At 35.8% G+C, this 19,568-nt stretch overlaps 1 protein-coding gene across 2 annotated transcripts in view; it reads right to left on the reverse strand.

Annotated features, from left to right (window-relative positions):
- Positions 1-3,410: 3,410 nt before the first annotated feature.
- Positions 3,411-19,568, reverse strand: part of LOC128993901 (1-phosphatidylinositol 4,5-bisphosphate phosphodiesterase gamma-1-like) — an 88,282-nt gene continuing 72,124 nt past the window's right edge. For both annotated transcript variants that reach the window (XM_054417990.1, XM_054417991.1), the window contains exons 18-26: positions 19,122-19,238; positions 16,052-16,156; positions 15,547-15,753; positions 14,745-14,859; positions 14,065-14,213; positions 13,093-13,210; positions 12,397-12,536; positions 6,746-6,853; positions 3,411-5,489 (exon numbers count right to left, since the gene is read on the reverse strand). In XM_054417990.1, coding sequence (XP_054273965.1) covers positions 5,448-5,489; positions 6,746-6,853; positions 12,397-12,536; positions 13,093-13,210; positions 14,065-14,213; positions 14,745-14,859; positions 15,547-15,753; positions 16,052-16,156; positions 19,122-19,238 — 1,101 coding nt within the window. In that variant the 3' untranslated portion in view covers positions 3,411-5,447. The remainder of the gene's footprint in view (positions 5,490-6,745; positions 6,854-12,396; positions 12,537-13,092; positions 13,211-14,064; positions 14,214-14,744; positions 14,860-15,546; positions 15,754-16,051; positions 16,157-19,121; positions 19,239-19,568) is intronic.

Genomic DNA, 19,568 nt, shown 5'->3' on the forward strand with positions numbered 1-19,568 from the left:
AAATGTGTTAAATAAATAACTTAGAGGTGTAATGTATTCAGCAAGCAATCAATTCAGCAAATATATTTCTTAAACTTAAACCAACATGCATTACAAACATTAAAACTTGTCAGGTTAAGTGTAAGAAAGGGCCATGTGGCCCTAACTTTGCCTGAAAAAATAAAGGATTTTTCATTTCATTTCATTTTTCATTTCATTTAAATCGATGAACAACTACAGTAGAGCATCAATTTATAATCTGAATCTAGTTTATCTGGGCTTCTGTACCCAGTAATTTAATTTAGATTTCTTTTTACAAGTTGTTCAGAAAATCTTTTGATGTAAACCATATTAATAAATAATGTATACTACAATTTTTAGGGGAAAATTGTGTTCCTTAAAGCTTTCTCATATCAAAGCATGATAAACTTATAAATATATCTTTTCACCTGTACAATAAACAATATTAGCACCATCATTCATGTTTAAATAAAAATATCCCTCTACTTTTTAATGAATTATACAAAGTTTATGTTGCACTCAATATTTACAAGCAGTGAATTATGCCCTAATGTAAAATTAGGTAACTTAAATACAACACTAGACTTAAGAAATAGTTTCATAGATATTTGTAACTCCTAATTTTACAACATTGTACAAATCTTAATCGGGCCATTATCATTCAGTTAACTTTAAAGTTCCAAATTTAAAAACAAATGACTAAGAACAAAACATTGGTGATGATAAACTACTGATGATTTCTCTGATAAAATATCAAATTTTGGTGGGGACTAAAAAGTTAACTAGTATTTGAATTTTTAAATTTAGGGATGGAACAGAAGAGTATTGTTAGCAAGGTAAAAATACTGCTTAGGTTTCAGTGGCCAAGGAAGTAAGGTAAGGAAGACCACCGTGTTTATTAAAACACAGAGAAAGGTGGGGTCAGTTATCTAGAAAGAATAAACTGTTAAGTTTAAAAGAAGGTAAAACCGTTTTTGCAGCATGCAGTAGATGCGTTCTGGCAAAGCACAGCAAGTGAAACTCTACAAAACAAAGACTACCGGTAAAGAAACCAAAAAAAAATTATATAACTGCTCTGAATCAGTTAAATGATAAGATACGTACAGGCTGAAACAGTAGGACAAAGGATTATCAGTGTATGATTTCAACCGTACGCTGCTTTGACTAACAACCGCAGTTGCTTTTACAGTATTTTTTTATGTTTTTTAAGAGGTTTGTTTACTTTATTCCCGAATTTGTCCATCCATGTGGGCCACAGGCCTATGTATGGGACATATGAAGCTAAGCAAATGGAGAATGGACACATTGCAAGCAACTGTACTGATGAATGGAACGCAAATCCACATCGCTGCCTTGCTTTTGCAGTCTGTTATGCTCCCGACTGAATCATGGACTCTCTGATTCACATTGCATCTACTTGTTAAGGTGGATCCATTGTCACTCGCTCTTCAACCACTTACTATATTCAAATCAGTTTTAGATGACAGCCCTTCCTAACACTACAAACTATGGTATACCTGAACGTGAAACAGTTATCAATATGAGAACATTCTCTGATTCTTCCTCTGTATTGGTAAAAGCTTTTCCAACAAAGACAGTTGCATGTTATGTTCATTGTTTAAACTATTGTGCACTTTTACCAAATTGCCACCCCTTAAAAAATACGAGGCACATATGCTGGGTATCAATACCCCACATCTGGTTTTCTTTTAAAACTTAAGTATTTAAGTGTTTAAATTAAGCGGCAGGATAGTTGCAAACTGTTGTCATTCATACAAACTTCAGGCACGAATCTCACTCGGTTTAAAGAAATGGAAACTTAACTGAAAGCAATCAAAAACCCCATAGATACTATATCATTGATAAAATATTAATAAAATAAACATTTTATCCTACAAATGACAAGTATAAAAACAAAAACATTATTTTTAAAACACTAGTTTTAAACTTAAATTTAATTTGACCTGAAACAGTTTAGTCACCTTCTTAACTAGGTTAAAAATTTACAAAAATTGATTGTGAAGTTTGAGACTATGATTATTTCTAGTTTAAATAAAAATGATTCATTTCTTAAACAATTAACATGGCGAAGTTGAATTAAATAACCAATTAATTTCCTTAACTACCGGTGTATACATAAAAAGTGATTTGACAACTGGAAACACTATTGAGTTTAAAAAAACCAGCAAGTTGAAACTTATTATTCGAATTTATATATCCCCTCTGATGCCTAGTAAGCTATGAAGAATATCTATTGTGGATTTTCCCGGTAGTGGTAACATTACATTTTAATTTTAAAACCATTCTTTCTTGTTTTCGGAGAACCAAGAGATACATTATAGCTGTAAAATTTATTTGAGGTTATGGCAATGGAATATTTACTACAGTAACAGTAACCACAGTAAACTTGTACAGTGTGTGATTTTACGAATAAGTAAATGTCTCTCTACATAGTAATATCGTGTGTTTTAATGCAACCCAAATAATTACAAGTAGGTCTACTGTGAGACCATGTTTAATGACAAAACGAGCTCATTTAATCATTTCCCAATGTCATAGACACTTAACAGTAAGAAAATTACATTGATGTTGGTAGAAAGAATTACTTTTAAGTTGGTATTACTGTTTTCTTTACTTTATTGGTTATATTGGCCGATTAGCTGATATTCATTGCTACATAGTTAGGCCCTATCTGCGTTTTAGTGTTATTGGCGGTTTAAAATGAATAAGACGTTTTCTTGTTTTTTTTTATCTGGTATCCTTAAATTTTTGACAAATCTATGAACTGTCGTTTTATCATATATCGAAATCACACCTGAAAACGTAATTTCAAACCTTTCTCGGAATAAAACCAATAATGTAGTTTTTATAATATAATTTTCTGTATTCTTTGAGCTTGTGAAATACAAACATAGATAAAACGTACTTCCTTAGTAGATTTCTAATCCATATGGAACAGCTGAAGCCAATTTTATTGTTAGTTCTGTCCGGTGTACTGTAGAGGTTGTGTTTTGTTTACAATTAGTTTCTTGTTATTTTAGTCACGTAAAACCTTGTTTAACCAAATAAAACTATCTACTCGTAAACAATAACTCGTCCAATAGTTATATCAACCAAACAATAACCCTTTGAGTGCCAACGTCCGGGGAACCGGACGTTTTTAAAACGAGCCAAAAGTGCCGACGTCCGGCCGACCGGACATTTTTAGAACGAGCCAAAAGTGCCAACGTCCGGCTGACCGGACGTTTCGTAATGATCTAACAGTTGTCATAACAACCGAATGGATACTCGGATTCTTTTAACCCATATATTAAGATTGAGTCGAAAGTTACTAGATGCGATACATCGATTTTCGTTGGTCGAAATATCGAAAATTCGATTTTTACGAAATTTTAACCTAAAAATCGCTAGATTGCGCTCGGCATTTTTAGCGCGACCTTCGGGAAAAATCATCGGCATTTTTTGAGCGTTACTTTTATTTCTCTCCTGGCACTCTAAGGGTTAAAGCGCAAATCATGAAATTAACACTAAAATAATAGAAACAAAATTTCGTCAACACTAGCGGTCAGTGTTACTAAACATGAACTAGAGACGTAAAACGAGCTTCAAAATTTAAAATGGGACGGGATGAAGTCTCCTTGTGTTGGTTAGTCTATGACACAGCTTTAAGTCTTGTTCACAATAAATTCCCAAATAAACATCATAAATATACAACGATTCAATATCAGCTGATAGGTAATGAAGTAAAGAAAACAGGGACACCAAAATATGAGCTCATTTTGTAGTTGGTCTCACAGTACTTAACTTGTAATTTGGGTTTAGAAAAAAAAGAACACCCTGTACAAAAGTAAACCTTTGGAAATCTTGAGATTTTTCAGTACAATTTAGAAATACTCCATAGAACATTTAATAAAAGGTAAGAATAGTTTGCAGCATTGGCCAACACAGAGTGTTAAAAATAAATTTGTTCTAATACCAAGCATGACCCTATTTGATGATGAAAAATGCAAAACAAACACAGATGAAATCTAAATGCCTAAATCTATACTAATATACTTAACTAAATTTAATGGAAGCACATTGTGGTATTGATAGATTATTACAATTTCAATTTGGCAAGGCGAATAAACATACCCAATATGGTAACTAAAAAAGTATTTGAAAATTTATTGTTCTTTTTTTGTATTTTTAGAGGTTCCATTGTAGAATATTTTTACTAAATAGACCTGTTATTTAAAGCTTTTAGATATATCAAAAGCTTCAAGTGGTTTTTAGATTTGTACGTTCAACGCTAAAAGGCGTTGGTTATGGACAGGATGTCTTCCAAGCCCAATGCATTCTGACCACCACTCAGTTAAATTTTAATACTGAAATAGATCAAATGTAGAAATGTATGTTACGTTTATTTGCCTTAACATCAAGTTTTCTTTTTCCTAGTCAAATATTTTCTTAAAGAGCTAACAAGTTGATCATAACAATGACTATATAAAGAGAGCGTGGACATTACATCCAAACTTACACATACATTTAATTAACCAACACAAATATACATAAACATAAATAATTCTAAAATTGCAATTTACCCTATTAGAGACAAACACATAATTTATTTGGTATAAATATTTTAAATCTGCACTATATATGATTAGGATTCACACTACATTAGGTAGGGTATTTATCTGAGTTTTTATTTGATTTTGTTTGCAATTTAGTGATTCTACTGAAAGTTATAATTCCAATAAAAAAGTTTGATTCATTTAGTTTCATTTTACTTTAAAAGAACTTGTACCTTATGTCTTGATATTTGATTGCTTGGTTTGGTTGTACCGTTGACTATTGGATACTGAATTAGACACCCCCTCTGCCAATTTTTTAAATATATTTTGTATGAGACCAGTCACAGAATGCGCTATTGAATTCTATTTTCTAATATATTTGTAGATTGTGGCATATTACTGCTATAGCTCACAATAAGTCGTTCCTTCAAATTGACTTGGTAAACAAGTTTGCCTATTCTACAGAAATTAGTAATTTACAATAGCATCAAATCAAATCAAATCATCTTATGGTTGCTCACATCAATTACGACAATTCTGATTACAAAACTGGCGACAACTTTAACATGAGATGAAATGTCTAGTTGTATTAATAGTCAAAGGTTGTATTGATTAATTTTGTTTCTTACTCTTTTACGATAAAAAATTCTTGAAGTCTATACTGATATGGGAAGGGAGATAGAGAAATAGTAGATCCCTCCATAAAATATTGTAAAGTTCAACATCTGAGACAATAAACATCAAGACCTGAAAGCACAACCGTCAAAGTTTAACTCCAATGAGAATACTTTAAAAATTGTAAAATACGATAAATAAACGTTTAAATAGCAACCATACAGGAAACATAACCTGAGGTAAAGTTTGCCCATCTTGGAGCCAGTCAGTCTTGGATCAGCAGTCAGTCACTGGGGTGTCAAACTCACTTCCTCCCTCCTGTCAACACGTAAAAAAACCATCATTCAGACAAAACTCATTTGCCAAATATTACATGTTTATGTCCCACCTTTACATCCCAGAACCGTTTTAACATTCCTTCCGACTAGGCTTAGTGGGTTGCGGCAGCATTATCGCTTAAATAAATCCATTGGTGATTGGCATGACTAAAGCCAAGATTTGAGGGACCAAAGCCCCACACTCTACCACTAGACTAGCACCCTCCTCAAAGCCAAACTATTACAGTTCGCTTTGTGAGTGAAACCCCAAACAAAAAGATGCGCAGTAGTAAAAGGTAAAACGCAGGTAGACGGATGAACATCTGGCAGCCCCCGTTTGGTGAGCTGAGGAATAAGGACATCCGTCCACGGGGAAGGATATCAGTTCGTAAAATAAAAATCTTTTATCGACTATTGAATGGTCTTAAAAGCTTTGATTGTTCTTTCGTTTCTTTCTCTTCGGTATCGGCTGTGCAATAAAGAATCGAGTGGTCGGTACGATCAAAAACTATATCAAAACGATATCTCCCGTTGATAGGAAAAAGTGCTCACTGTGCACAGTGTTAATTGTGTTATGATATTTGTTTAAATGTACTACTTGAAAAGCCAAGAACTATACAAATAAAAAAGGTCACTGGGGCACAAAGGAATTTTAGTTTTGAGGCAGTCAGGAATATTAATTCACCATCAGTGTTACACACTTCTAAAAACTAATGGTTACAGTTCTCTCACTTTCAATCATAATCAATTGATTCTAAACCCTGATGGTGCCTAAAAAGGTCAAGAAGGTTTTTAGGATATTTTGTGAGGATAGCAGGCTCACCTGAATGTGATCTTTCCCATTCCAAACTGGCACGAGACACAAATAGTATTGGATACAGTACATACCATTGACAATAGTATAATTTTGGCGACACTATCTCCCTTGACACCATATTGGAGCTGAAGAAAACTCTCTCTTCCTTAGTTGAAAATTCTGTCAGTGACAGGGAAATATTCTAATCCAATATTTTGTGTAGTGTTAAATTATGTGTATCTTGTGCCAATTGTACTCTTTCACATTCAGGTAAGAATGCTTTCCTCACAAATAACTTCAAAATCTAGACCCCTGTGCTCCATGTTATATCCTCAACCTCAAACGACCAACGTGAGACGATAACAAGAGTAGAGTTTAGACCATTCCCTTACAAAAATCTTTAAAAATGCCTATGACATTAAAAAGGCTAATATAAACTGACCACCAGTTGTGCTACTTACCTTGACATTCTTTATAGAGATGTGGACAAGGAGGGTAGAAAGTTCCATCTCTTCAGAGAAACCATTTCTCAGTGGCACACTTCTGTAGCCCGTCCTCAACGCAACCATCTGCAATCGTAACACTCGGCTAGAGAATGTACACGACACATTTTGTCTTTGACTGAAGAAAATAATTACCAGGCACACTTTGTTGTTCAATCACTCTATATCTATAAAAGAGGAAGCATGTATGTATATACCATGGTCACTGCAAGATGGCGGCGCATAGCAAACAGTCAAAGTGCGGTTCGTGTAATAAAAACGTCACGAAAACTAGTAAAGCACTCCTATGTGTCGGGATTTGTAAATTATGGCATCATAACACCTGCATTGATGTAACTGACGAAGAGTACGAGTTATTCAAAGCTCTAAAAGGTAAAGCCGTGTATATTTGTGAGAAGTGTCGTGCACCGGCTTCTGCTTCTGCTGAGACTTCGTGTTCGCCAAAGAGAATTGATGCTGAAATTGACAATGGACAATGTCCAGACGATTTTAAACTTTTGACCGATCAAATTTCTGATCTTTATGACAAGTATAATGTGATTACCACTCAGTTAATTAAAATGGACAATGACAGGAAACTCCTGCGATCGGCAGTAAACAATCAAGCTGAGGCTCTGGACGACCTGTTAATAAATGGTTCTTCTGCAGGTGGTAAAACATACGCAGATTCTTTGAAAGTAAATTCAGTGAGCCCTAGACTCACTAACTCAGCAACTAAAGTGCCTAATAGTACAAATAAAATGACTAAAAAACATGCTCAAAATCCTAACCTATCAATGTGTAGTCAAAGCTCTCGGCCTAACCCTGTTGTAGGTCTAGGTGTAGGACTAACTTCGCCCTCACAGTCACTGAGTGATTCGGACTTTCCTGTGGAAGCTTCTGAGGAGTTGCCTTATACAGTGGTCAAGGCCCGGGGACAAAAAAGGAGACAAACATCTGTACCAAAGAGACAAACAAATAACACAGGGACTAGGCCTAGGTCAGGGTCAAACAGCAAGAGTGTAAAGTACGGTTTCATTACTGGACAGTCAACTTCCGAACTTAACCTAAGTACAACAGACAAGAAAACATTCTTATTTGTTTCCAAACTAAGCCCAGATACAACCTGTGAAAACGTAACGGACTTTCTAAAGGGTAAAATTGACTCTCAGTACATAGTGGAGAAACTACAGTGTAAGTACCCTAACCATTATTCATCTTTCAAAGTAGGAATACCCTCAAAGCATTTTGATGACATATATAAACCTGAATTTTGGCCAGAAAATGCCTTTGTATCTGTTTATAAGCCAAGGAAAAGTGGACAGATCGTTTCTAATAGGCCTGCTTTGGAGCATTTAAACTCCGAGCTGTCCAAAACAACAAACGGAACCTAGAACTAAACAAGGAATCAGCTAACAGGATTGCCTCTGTGGAAAGGGTTGATTACAACATCTATTCCGTAAACACCCAATCCCTATTGGATAAGCAAAACGAACTTGATCCTATTCTACACAGTCAAAATATTTCTGTGCTTTGTGTGTGTGAGCATTGGTGTAGGCCTGACACTATTGATTTAGTGCATATTGAGGGTTATGTGCAACAGCTTTTTGTCGCACTATTCAAACTAAGGGTGGTGTGGCAATTTTTGTCCGAGAGGATCTGAGTTTTGCGATACTCGCTTTTGTGTTGAGAGACATTTTGAGGTTGTGGCGGTCTTGGTTCATTACCCTAACTTGGAAATAATCATTTTGTCAGTCTATCGAGTTCCAGATGGGGATGCGGCGATTTTCCTGGAGAATGTAGAACTGTTGATTTTATTTTTGTCTAAAATGAATGTGCCTGTGGTATTGTGTGGCGACATTAATATCGATATTCGCCTTAGAGAGCCATTACCTCTCCAATTTCTGGATGCTCTCCGCTCTGTTGACTGCTATTGTTCAAATGAGAAGCCTACAAGAGGACCCGCCTGTCTCGACAATGTTATTACCAACTACCCAAGACAACTTCTAGATGTTAACGTTACTTCAGTGCCTTTATCTGACCATCAGGCTCTGGAAATTAAGCTAACGCCCACTGACTGTAGCAACAAACATCAAGAAACGACTTCTAAGATTACTCGTTGTTTTAGCCAAAAAAACAATGAAAACTTTATGTCCTACATGCTTAACACTGATTGGCTCACTATCAATAGCAACTCCTGTGATAATTTTCCTGAACATGTTTTCATGCATTTTTTTCAGAGCTTTGACACTTTTTACCCTGTTAGAATTATGAAGTACTAGCTGTAACCCGCGGGCTTTGCCCCGTTTAACTTCTTAATTTTTTAAGATTATCTCGTTCCCATGGCTCAATCATGTCCTGGTTGAAGTTTGTTCGCTACGCTCACTCACCTTTAGGTTGGAGCTCGTTCGCTACGCTCACTCACCTTTAGGTTGGAGCTCGTTCGCTGCGCTCACTTGCCTTCAGGTTAGCTCGTTCGCTACGCTAACTCGCCTCCAGGTTGAAGTTCGTTCGCTGCGCTCACTCACCTTTTGGTTGCAAATTAGCTGTTGTCATAAATGTAAAAGAAATAATAGTGCTGCACCCTGTTGGTAATCCTTGTAACTTTAATGCTATTGAACATCATAGAACAGAACCAACTTGTTTAATTGAAACAGCTGTTAAGATTCAATAATTCCATTTCTCATAAGGTTAACATGGGAAACTCCAGAGCCACTGGGGCGGAGCCCGAAAGGATTTTTGAAATAAGAACATGCCTATATGTTAATTGGGAATGTGAGCTATCATCATGCCAAATTTCAGCCCAATCCGACCAGTATTTTTCGCGTTCACTTGTCACAAACATACATCCATACATCCATACATCCATACATCCAAACTTTCTCATTTATAATATTAGTAGGATAATGCGAAGAAATCTCTTAAGCTTGGGCCTACCTGGTTTAAGCAAGAACATCAACAAATGAGAAAGGAGTTATCGCAACTGTATGACTTCCTTCTCTGGGCTAAAAAATATAATCTTTCTGTGGATATTATTAGATTCAGGTATTTGGCTGCCAAACGAAGATATAAGAAAGCTCTTGTACAAGCTAAACTGGACCACAATGTGACTAAAATTTCCCAATCAGACAACAAATGTATAACAGCTTGGGAGATTGTAAACAACTCCAGGAACAGGCCTACTCGTAATGATGACTGCAACCTCACACCCGAAGACTTCAACTCGTATTTCATCTCATCTGTGGAAGATGTCAGTAAACAAGTCAACCTATCTCCAGAAAGAGCGTCTGATTTGCTGGGAAATCACCAACACCCAAACCCCATCTTCAAGTTCAAACCTGTGTCCTGTGATTACATAGAAAATATTGTTAAAAATTTGAAAAGTGGCCATAGCAGAGATATCTATGGTATCAGTGGAAATTTTATCAAGAGTATGTTACCTGTGATTGTTCTCCCCCTAACCCACTGTGTCAACGAATGCCTGCGTACAGGGCAGTTTCCGGATGTGTTAAAGCTCTCCAAAGTGGTGCCTGTATATAAGAGAGGTGTTAAAGATTGTGCTGCAAGCTACAGACCGATCTCCGTTGTACCGACCTTTTCCAAAATTATTGAAAAGGCTGTGAAGCACCAGGTGAGTGAATATTTTGAAGTGAATTCACTTTTTTCAAAATTTCAATTCGGCTTTCAGGAAGGTTTATCTTGTGAGGATGCAGTCGACCGCCTTGTTTCAGCTGTGATTGATGGCTTTGAAAACCACCTTAGTACCCTGACCACCTTATGTGATCTGACTAAGGCGTTCGACTGTGTGTCTCATGAGATCCTTCTCAATAAATTACTGTATTATGGTGTAAGTGGTGTGGAGCTAAGTTTTTTTAGAAATTATCTGGCAAACCGCAGGCAACAAGTTTGTTTTAAAAACAGTCTCTCAGAGGTAACGGTAGTCAAAAGTGGTGTACCCCAGGGATCGGTTCTGGGCCCTTTTCTGTTCCTTGTTTTAATTAATGACCTTCCTGTAAATATTAGTTGTAACAAAGTCATATTTGCTGATGACACTACCTTTTTCTGTTCAGGTAACAATATTGCTGAGCTCTGTAACATTATGTCTGATGTGATGGCAGATGGCACAATCTGGTTTGAAGCAAATGGCCTCCTTTTGAATACCAATAAAACTCAACAAATATGTTTTTCCTTGTGCCAGTTTGATGTTCAATCTGATGTAGTTGTAGATTCTGTTGTTAAGCTCTTAGGTATTACTGTTGACACCAAACTTACATGGGATTCTCACATACAGAATGTTTGTACCAGACTATCTAGAGTGATTTCTCTTTTGTGGCATTTAAAGAAGCTGATCCCTAAAGTGTACCTGAAAAATGTGTATTATGCTTTGTTTAATGGAATAATTTCTTATGGCATTCGTCTGTGGGGGAATGGCCACAGTATTGATAAAGTCTTGCGCTTACAAAAAAAGGCGATGCGTATAATCACACACTCAGCTTTTAAAGCACACTGTAAACCACTCTTTGTCAGCGAAGGAATTTTGACAGTGATTAACCTGTATATTTATGTTTGCCTGTTGCATGTTAAGCAACATCTGCATGAGTATCCACTCAGAAGTAGTGTGCATGGTTATTGCACTAGAAGCATGTCCTCACTCAATCAGCCTTATGTTCGTTTGAGTAAATCACAATCCCAGCATCGCACTATGTACATTAATCTATTTAATAAGTTGCCTGTTTCTGCACATAATGTATCTTTCACTAAGTTTAAGTTGTCTGTTTACAATTGGTTGGTTGCAAGGCCATTTTACAAGCTCGATGAATTCTTTGTATTGCCTGTTGATATTCAATTTTAAATTCTGTCTGTCTGTGATATAGCCAAGGGCTGAGTTGTTTTATAAGTTTTATCTGTCTGTTTGTTAGTATTGTCTTTAAATTTTATACTCTTTTCTTGCCCCTGCTATGTTTTTTTTCTAACTTATTTTAAACACACTGCATTTATTGTATACACATTGCACCTGTTTTCATGTTTGCTCTAGTCTTTGCATACCTATGTTTTTTATAAACTTCAGTATTTTATTTTTAAGATGACTGTGATACTTTTTGCATGTACTCTGCACTTGTTTATATTTTATTGTCTATATTTATTTAGCCTTATTGCCTGTAAACTTTAGGCTACTATTATGACGTTCATCCATTGCATGTGTTGTACATAGCGTTAACGATGAATAAAAATTCTTGATTCTTGATTCTTGATATATACCCTATGGACTCCGAAACCGCTCGAGAGATTGTAATGAAACTATCAGGCATTATTAAGCATTATTCAAGGATGATTTGTGTGAAGTTTGGTGCAGATCGGTCAAAATGGCTCTGCCTCAGAGGGTTTTAAAGGGTCCGATGTCAGACTTTTGGAGCTACAATGTTTACAAATAAATGTAATTTAAAAACAGATTCACTAACTGTTTTGTAGGTTTGAATAATCACAACAATCTGTATTAGTCATGATTTGAAATAGTGCCACACTGTTTCCACAGAATGCAGTGCAGAAAACTATTTTACTTTTGGACAAGTCCAAAACACTGAAGTTCCTATGTTAAGTAAATTACATTACTTTTGCTCTCTGATACTCACAGGGTACGTCGCTTGTCCGATGAAGTTTGAATCCCCAAACATGTCTTCGTCCTGTACCTGGAACCTCAGCAGAGCTAGCGATGGATTCATGACCTCAAAACTGACCGAGTCATTCCACACCGGATTCAAACCGTTGTCAGCTGCAACGATATGTTTATTGAAACAAAATGCTTTGAAGAAACCAAAATTTGATATGCCACAGTATGACTTGGTAGGTTAAGAGAAAAACCTTCAAACTCAGTAGTAAAGAAATTATGCTAGTCAGTTTTTTCATACCATTGGATATTCTTTTGTAGCTTAAAAAAAAGATAAAAGTTAATGTAGCTGTTGGTACTAGATTTTAATTAATATTATGTATTTAATTAATCTTAAAAGTTTGTTCATGAAGCTATATTTAATTTTGCATAATGCAATTACGTAAATATATTAACTTGTTTGAAAAAATAGGGTGTGCATTTCCTTATAATTCTGCGCTCTATTCAGTCTGATAAAAAGACCTTAAGAATTAAATGCGTATGTGCTGCATTTTCACAATTGCTTCTTAGGTTCGGAGAATACCTGATAAAAATTAGTACATATTTTACGCTTGAATTTATTATGTACTTTCGAATCTAGAATTGTGTTGCACAGTAGAGTGCAAGCTTACTCTTCCTGTTACTATGGATCATAAAAGTTATTTTATTCTTCAATACTCACCGACAGTTTTGGTAGTCAGCTTGGTGCCAGAATCGTAGTCCGCTCCGAGCACCTCTACCTCTACAAAGGGGCTGGTGGTTCCTCTACCTGACCTTATCAGATGTCTCGCCGCTATCACCTAGAACAAAATAATTTGCTCTCAAAACTAGATTACACGATCTTTGTAATGACTGTCCACAGAAATGTCTGTTGTTTTCAAATGTTCACAGCTTGGGGAGCGAGCTGGTCTAGTGGTTAGAGCAAGCTTCGGTGCCTGAGGTCCTAGGTGAAAATCCCGCCAATCACCAATGGATTTTATCCATGTGATAATGCCGCAACCCACTAGGACTAGCCTAAAGTAATGTGTAAAACAATTCCGGGCTAGAACTAGCGTCCTAGGACGTGAATGTATGTCCGCCACTTAAAAAATCCAAATTTATAATTTAAATAGATACGGATTTTATTTAGTAATTAGGAACAACTGCTGCATTGCTATTGTTTTTATCAGCCTAGGTGTAGGTAATAAACCATCACTTGTTATGTTTTTAAATTTTAAAAGTTTTAGAAATATTGGTTTGGAGTAGTGTACTACTATAAACTAATCTTTCATTGTTGAAAAAATGTATAATACAAAAATACAATATTCATGAATAAATAAATCTGTCGTTGTTTCAGAAATTTGAGTTTTAGTATTAAATGGTGTAATAAGTAAACGTACACAAAAAGAACAAAACATTTAAAGTGCACATTTAATGTGTACTGGTCGGTAGGTGTAAGCGTTGATGCTAATCATACATATTACTTTCTATATGTACCTACTTATTGTTTAAAATTGTATCGGTATAGGTTTTCAAGTTTTTAAAAATGTCTATGGACACATAAAATTTTTCTCACCAAGGTTAGTAACCTATATTTTTACCATTTATTTATAATAGCAACAACTATAAATTAATTAACTGTAAACAATCCAAATCAACACAGAAGACAACTGACCTTGAGAGAAACAGAGATAGAGTTCGCCACAAAGGGTGGAGGGGGGACAAGGGGATCATAGTCTGGACGAAACATAACCTCTGGTCTCAGTACAAATCCACAGCCTCCGTTGAGCCTGAACCTGGCTTGGTTCAACTGCATAGGTTTGTCTGCAAATAATATGTTACATCAAGTGACTAAAAATTAGTTTCCAAAGAGCCTAGGGGTATTCCGTACATTAGCACATTTTAGGGTAGAGAAAAAAATCAGACAGTAATTCATTACAGAACTTTTTCTTTAACCTACACAAGAATGTATGCTGTACCGTAATACCTCCTGCCGCCTCTATGACCAGAATTTCTGGATACACTGTATAAAAAATAAAGATACTATTGACAACGTTATTTGGACAAGTTGAGTCTCTGTTTGGTCCAAAGCATCAAATTAATAATTGACCGAATACAATGGTCGATCGAGAAGCCAGGCTTTAACGGATCCTTGAAAAAAGGACGATTCAAACATCTTAAAAATATTTGGGGGGGGGGGGGTTGTTGAACAACTTCAGAGCCCTAATTTGAACGGTTTTGTGTTTTGGACAGCCTGATACATCAACTGATGAGCTTTTGGCTGTTTTCAAAGTTAGGGTAAGGTGAAGGGTATGAAAGCGCTTCCCCTCAAGGAATAACAAACCAGAGGATTACCTGGGGTTTGGTAGTTGAGAGCGACCATTTGACACCCACTGTTCCAGCAGGGGATGGGGTTGTAGTTAGAAGAGTCTATCCTCTGACCCTTGGGGTAGACTCTGCTGAACTGGAACTGAATCAACAATAATAATTACAAACTATACAAAACAAACACACTTATAAAGATAGTAGAATTTTAGTCCTCATTGAAATTGTATGTACTCTCATTTGCTGATGTTCTTCCCTAGTATGCAGGCATTAGGCAATTTCTGTTCAGTCACACTGTAATTTGCAACAAAATATTCCTAACTTTGGTCACTGCCTCAAACGACTAATGAACGGCTGCCACTGGCCTACACCTAAACAACATTGTGCACATGTTAACCATCTCCAAACGCATCTACTTCTGAAAAACAATTTGTTGTGTTGAAGGTTGAAACACTTTTCTCCTTTCACGACTATTCAGAATCATCATTCCTAGTGTATAACAGTTGACCTCTCAGACCACAGATTTTTGGCTTCGTACTTGGCGGAAGCGTAGATTTTCTCTCACATAATTATCGGCTACGACAAAACTCACAAAACTCAAACGGTCACATAGGGGTTCAGACCGGCCAGAATTGTGGCGGGGGAGATTCAGAAACAACACTGGTGTCACATTTGAACTACCTCACTAGGCAACAACTGTATCGCGGATACCTTTCGCGGAAATTTTCAGGCATCTCTCGTATATTTACAGTCTAGTAAGTAAAGACAGTAAAAATTAATGTTCTTTGGTTTTATCTTCATCTTAAGATTATCTCTAGGCTGGATGCCTTACCTGATGGTATTTGAGGAAGAACCTGCTCTCTTGCTGACATATGGTTTTCTCAGCCTTAGTCTCTGGGAAGGAACTCATCTCATTGTATATGAACCCCTTCACTCGTATCCTGTCCATGTTGAAGGCAACAGATCTACAGTAAATGATCAGGTTTGACATCTCCTTCGCAATCCTCCACGTCCGTTCCATCTCTTTGTTTTGAATCTCCTGGAAAAATCATCTTGACCTATGAGTAATCGGGTTGAAATTCAATATGGTTCAATATTCAATGAAATTCAATATTCACCACTAAGAGTTATGAATGCAAGATTATTTAAAAAGTTAAAAATTCCTGAAAGTTAAGTACGAGATGTACTTTGAGAAACAGAGAAAAGATTTATTTGATCAAAATGTCATTTCTTCACAAGAAACTTTTTTGTTGGTTTTGAGTATGCAATAAGTTTGAAGAGTGTCCAAATTGAGTTAGAAGAACGCTTAAGTCTATACTTAGCATCACAGTACAGACCCGGTCACTGGCGGTTTGAGCCGTCTTCTTGATTGCCGTCATCCACTCAATGGCTTGGTCTTCTGAGGGAACAGCCACCTCAAACACACTGCACATGTTGGGAACCTGGCAAAGTGTCAACAAATAAGTACAAAAATGATGACTTATGACTTTAAAAAACAGTAGTTAAGTAAAATACCCCCGCCGCAGCAAACCTGCAGACTAAGCGAATTTCCATTTGCCTGATTGGATTTACACTAAAATGTATCCTTAAAAATATCACATTTATCCCTATTTAAATAGAATCAGTTTAACACATACTTAGGTTTGCTGCAACAGGGAGGGTAAAGGTGTTTTTTTATGTAAAATGTTAATTGTTAGTAAGAAATAAAAACATGTTCCAAATTTGGGCAAAATATGTTAATAAACAAGCAAACTACAACAGTTTACTTATTCTCCATAAGAATAACATGGGGATTTTAAATTTGCAATTTTTTGGAATTTTCTCCGCAACCATTAGGCGCATTATAACGCTTCAATATACTAAATTATTTGTTTTTTTAAGCTCTACAAAATAGTTTTGAAAGAAATTGCAAAATTTGATGTTTTTTGGGTCAAAAATGGGAAAAACCCATTTTTACCCCATAAAACCCCCCATAAACCCCCATTCCCATGGTCCGATCATGCTGGTTCGCGAACTCGTTCGAATAAACGTAGGTTTACACGTTTGTACCAAATTTAATCAAAATCGGATCATTTTTGCTCGAGTTATCGTGCTAACGGACACATATATATATATAAATATACCTATATATATATATATGAATTTGAACGGATGGTGTTTTTGGCCTCTAGGGACCTCAAAACGGAAAAAAAATCGGTCCCGGGTCCAGGTCTTACCATGAGTACTACGGTAATAGCTTATTCCCTATATGGGAAATTCGCTAATATTCCCTATATGGGAAATTCGCTAATATTCCCTATATGGGAAATTCGCTAATATTCCCTATATGGGAAATTCGCTAAAACCAATCTCTCTATTCCAAGCCATCCTGACTGGGTTTTAAAAATTTAAACAGTAGACTTCCTTTCCTTAGGACACATTGAAACCAAACTAGAGTCTAACAAAAAAAGTCTGGTTCATCGAAAGTTAAAATTGATTGGAAATATGTCAAAATGACGAATTATGTAAGCCGTAGTAACTAAATAATAAAAAAGTCAACGACAAAATCAATCTCAACTGAATGGACCTGGACAAACATGGACAGTAAGTTTTTTAAACTATATAAGCTACTACAGATTATGGGTGAGTGAAAAATTGAACATAGCCTATCCAAATTTAGCAAATGGAATTTATAGGGTAAATATGAAAATACAACTGTTTGTAATTGAATGTCAAGCCTTAGGATTAAATCCACTATCTATAATTGATTAGTCTATTTTTAAATACTTATGGGGCAATTATTTATATGCTTTTAACGTTGGCCAAATGCATGGAATGGAAACATTATTTAAAAATTACAATCGGCCTGTTATCAAAAGTTTTATGAGATGTGGAAACACTATGAATGACCTTATGCTTGCAAAATTGAGTTGATGAAAATCACAAAATTGGAAAAATTATTCAAAAGATCATAAGAGTTCTTAAGAATTATTACTTTGAAATAGGTAGCCTACTTAAAAGAATATCTTCATAGGATTTATTGTGTTTTTAATTTCTCCTCCTATATGAGGATAATGTATGAGGGAAAAGTACTGATTTCGTCCAAATTTTGAGTTTTGGCTGTAACATCCATTTTAGCCCAGAAAAAAAAATTTCCAAATGATATATGTGTGATGGTGGATGTGTACCGAGATATCGACTACACTCAGTGGTCTGATTTTGAGGTAATTTTGTGTACATATTTTTCCGGGTGTTTTCTTTTAATTTGTTTGAAATTCTGATTTTTAATGATGATTTTCCAATTTAAAACCAATTTAAAAAGTGGACAAATTTGATTTTTACAAAAATGGCTCCAACATAGAACCTTGTTGTCCTTTCAAACATATAAACAAAATCACTTCACCTAACACTGTAAAAATTACAGCTCAAAAGTTATTGTAATCTATATCTATAAAAGAGGAACTATGTATGTGTGTGTATGTATATACGTTATGGACTCCGAAACCACTCGACAGATTGTAATGAAACTTTCAGGCATTATTAAGCATCTTTCAAGGATGGTTCGAGTGAAGTTTGGTGCAGATCTGTCAAAAGGGCTCTGCCCCAGAGGGTTTTAAGTGGGCCAATGTCAGACTTTTTGATCTACAATGTTTACAAATAAGTATAATTTAAAAGCAGATGTTTACTTTTACCAACTGTTTTGTAGGTTTGAATAATTACAACATTCTGTATTAGCATTAGTCATGATTTGAAATAGTGCCATAGTGTTTCTACAGAGTGCAGCACAGAAAACTATTTTACTTTTGAATAAGTCCAAATGTATTAAACCCCAATCGCAGCACACCTGTGCACTTAACAACGTTTAAATTCTCCAATGTTAAATATTAAAGCATAAAAACCTTTATCAAAGTATTATAAACAATAAAAGGGATGACTTTTTAAAATTTATGACAACAGCTAATTTGCAATCAAAAGGTGAGTGAGCGTAGCGAACGAACATCAACCTGGAGGCGAGTTAGCGTAGCGAACGAGCTAACCTGAAAACAAGTGAGCGCAGCGAACGAGCTCCAACCTAAAGGTGAGTGAGCGTAGCGAACGAACTTCAACCGGGACGTGATTGAGCCATGCGAATACTTATGAAGTTAAACGGGGCAAAGCCCGTGGGTACAGCTAGTTTCCTATAAAATTCCATAACAATGTACAGCTACAGAGTAAAACTGTGATTTGATTTTTATAGAACTTGGTGTCGATACCCAAGGTTATGTAATTGTTTGAAATTTGTTGCTCATAAAAGTAGTAGCATGTAAAATTTCAATGTAGAGCTAATGGGAGAAAGTTTGTGTCAGTTTGCTGATATCGTTTTATTTATGAATCAAACCTAATGGTTGTTTCTAATATGACTTGCGATACTAATTAGACTATGCTCACTTGTATCCTCAGCACCCACTCCAGCCCAGGTCGTCCGGTAGTCGCCAATTCTACCACGGCTCCCATCACATCCAAGCTGCCCTTCTGTAAACTGCCCAGGAACATTGAGTCTGTCGACTGTAACAGAAAAACAAGTCATAGAAGATCCCTTTTGCTCCAACATTCCATGTTTCATTTTACTGTAAAGCAACTGCAAGTGGGAGAGATTTAGATCAAAGGGTTAGTCGAATATTTTTAAAGAATGAAGGCAGCTATCTTATACAGCTTGGGTTATATACCTTACTACATAAGTTTCTTATACAGTGGAGATAGCAGTGGGGACTACTGCATCTTGGTAACAATTTCATAACACTATATAGGCCTAACAAGATTTATGTTTCATACGCTATTTACATAAAAATCAGGTTTAAGGAGAGTTTTTCTTTAAATACAATTTTGTAAGTCGAG

The sequence above is a fragment of the Macrosteles quadrilineatus genome, unplaced genomic scaffold (assembly GCF_028750875.1).
Source record: "Macrosteles quadrilineatus isolate MER2022 unplaced genomic scaffold, UCM_ALF_1.0 Scaffold_5__1_contigs__length_97177068, whole genome shotgun sequence".
Lineage (NCBI taxonomy): Eukaryota > Metazoa > Arthropoda > Insecta > Hemiptera > Cicadellidae > Macrosteles > Macrosteles quadrilineatus.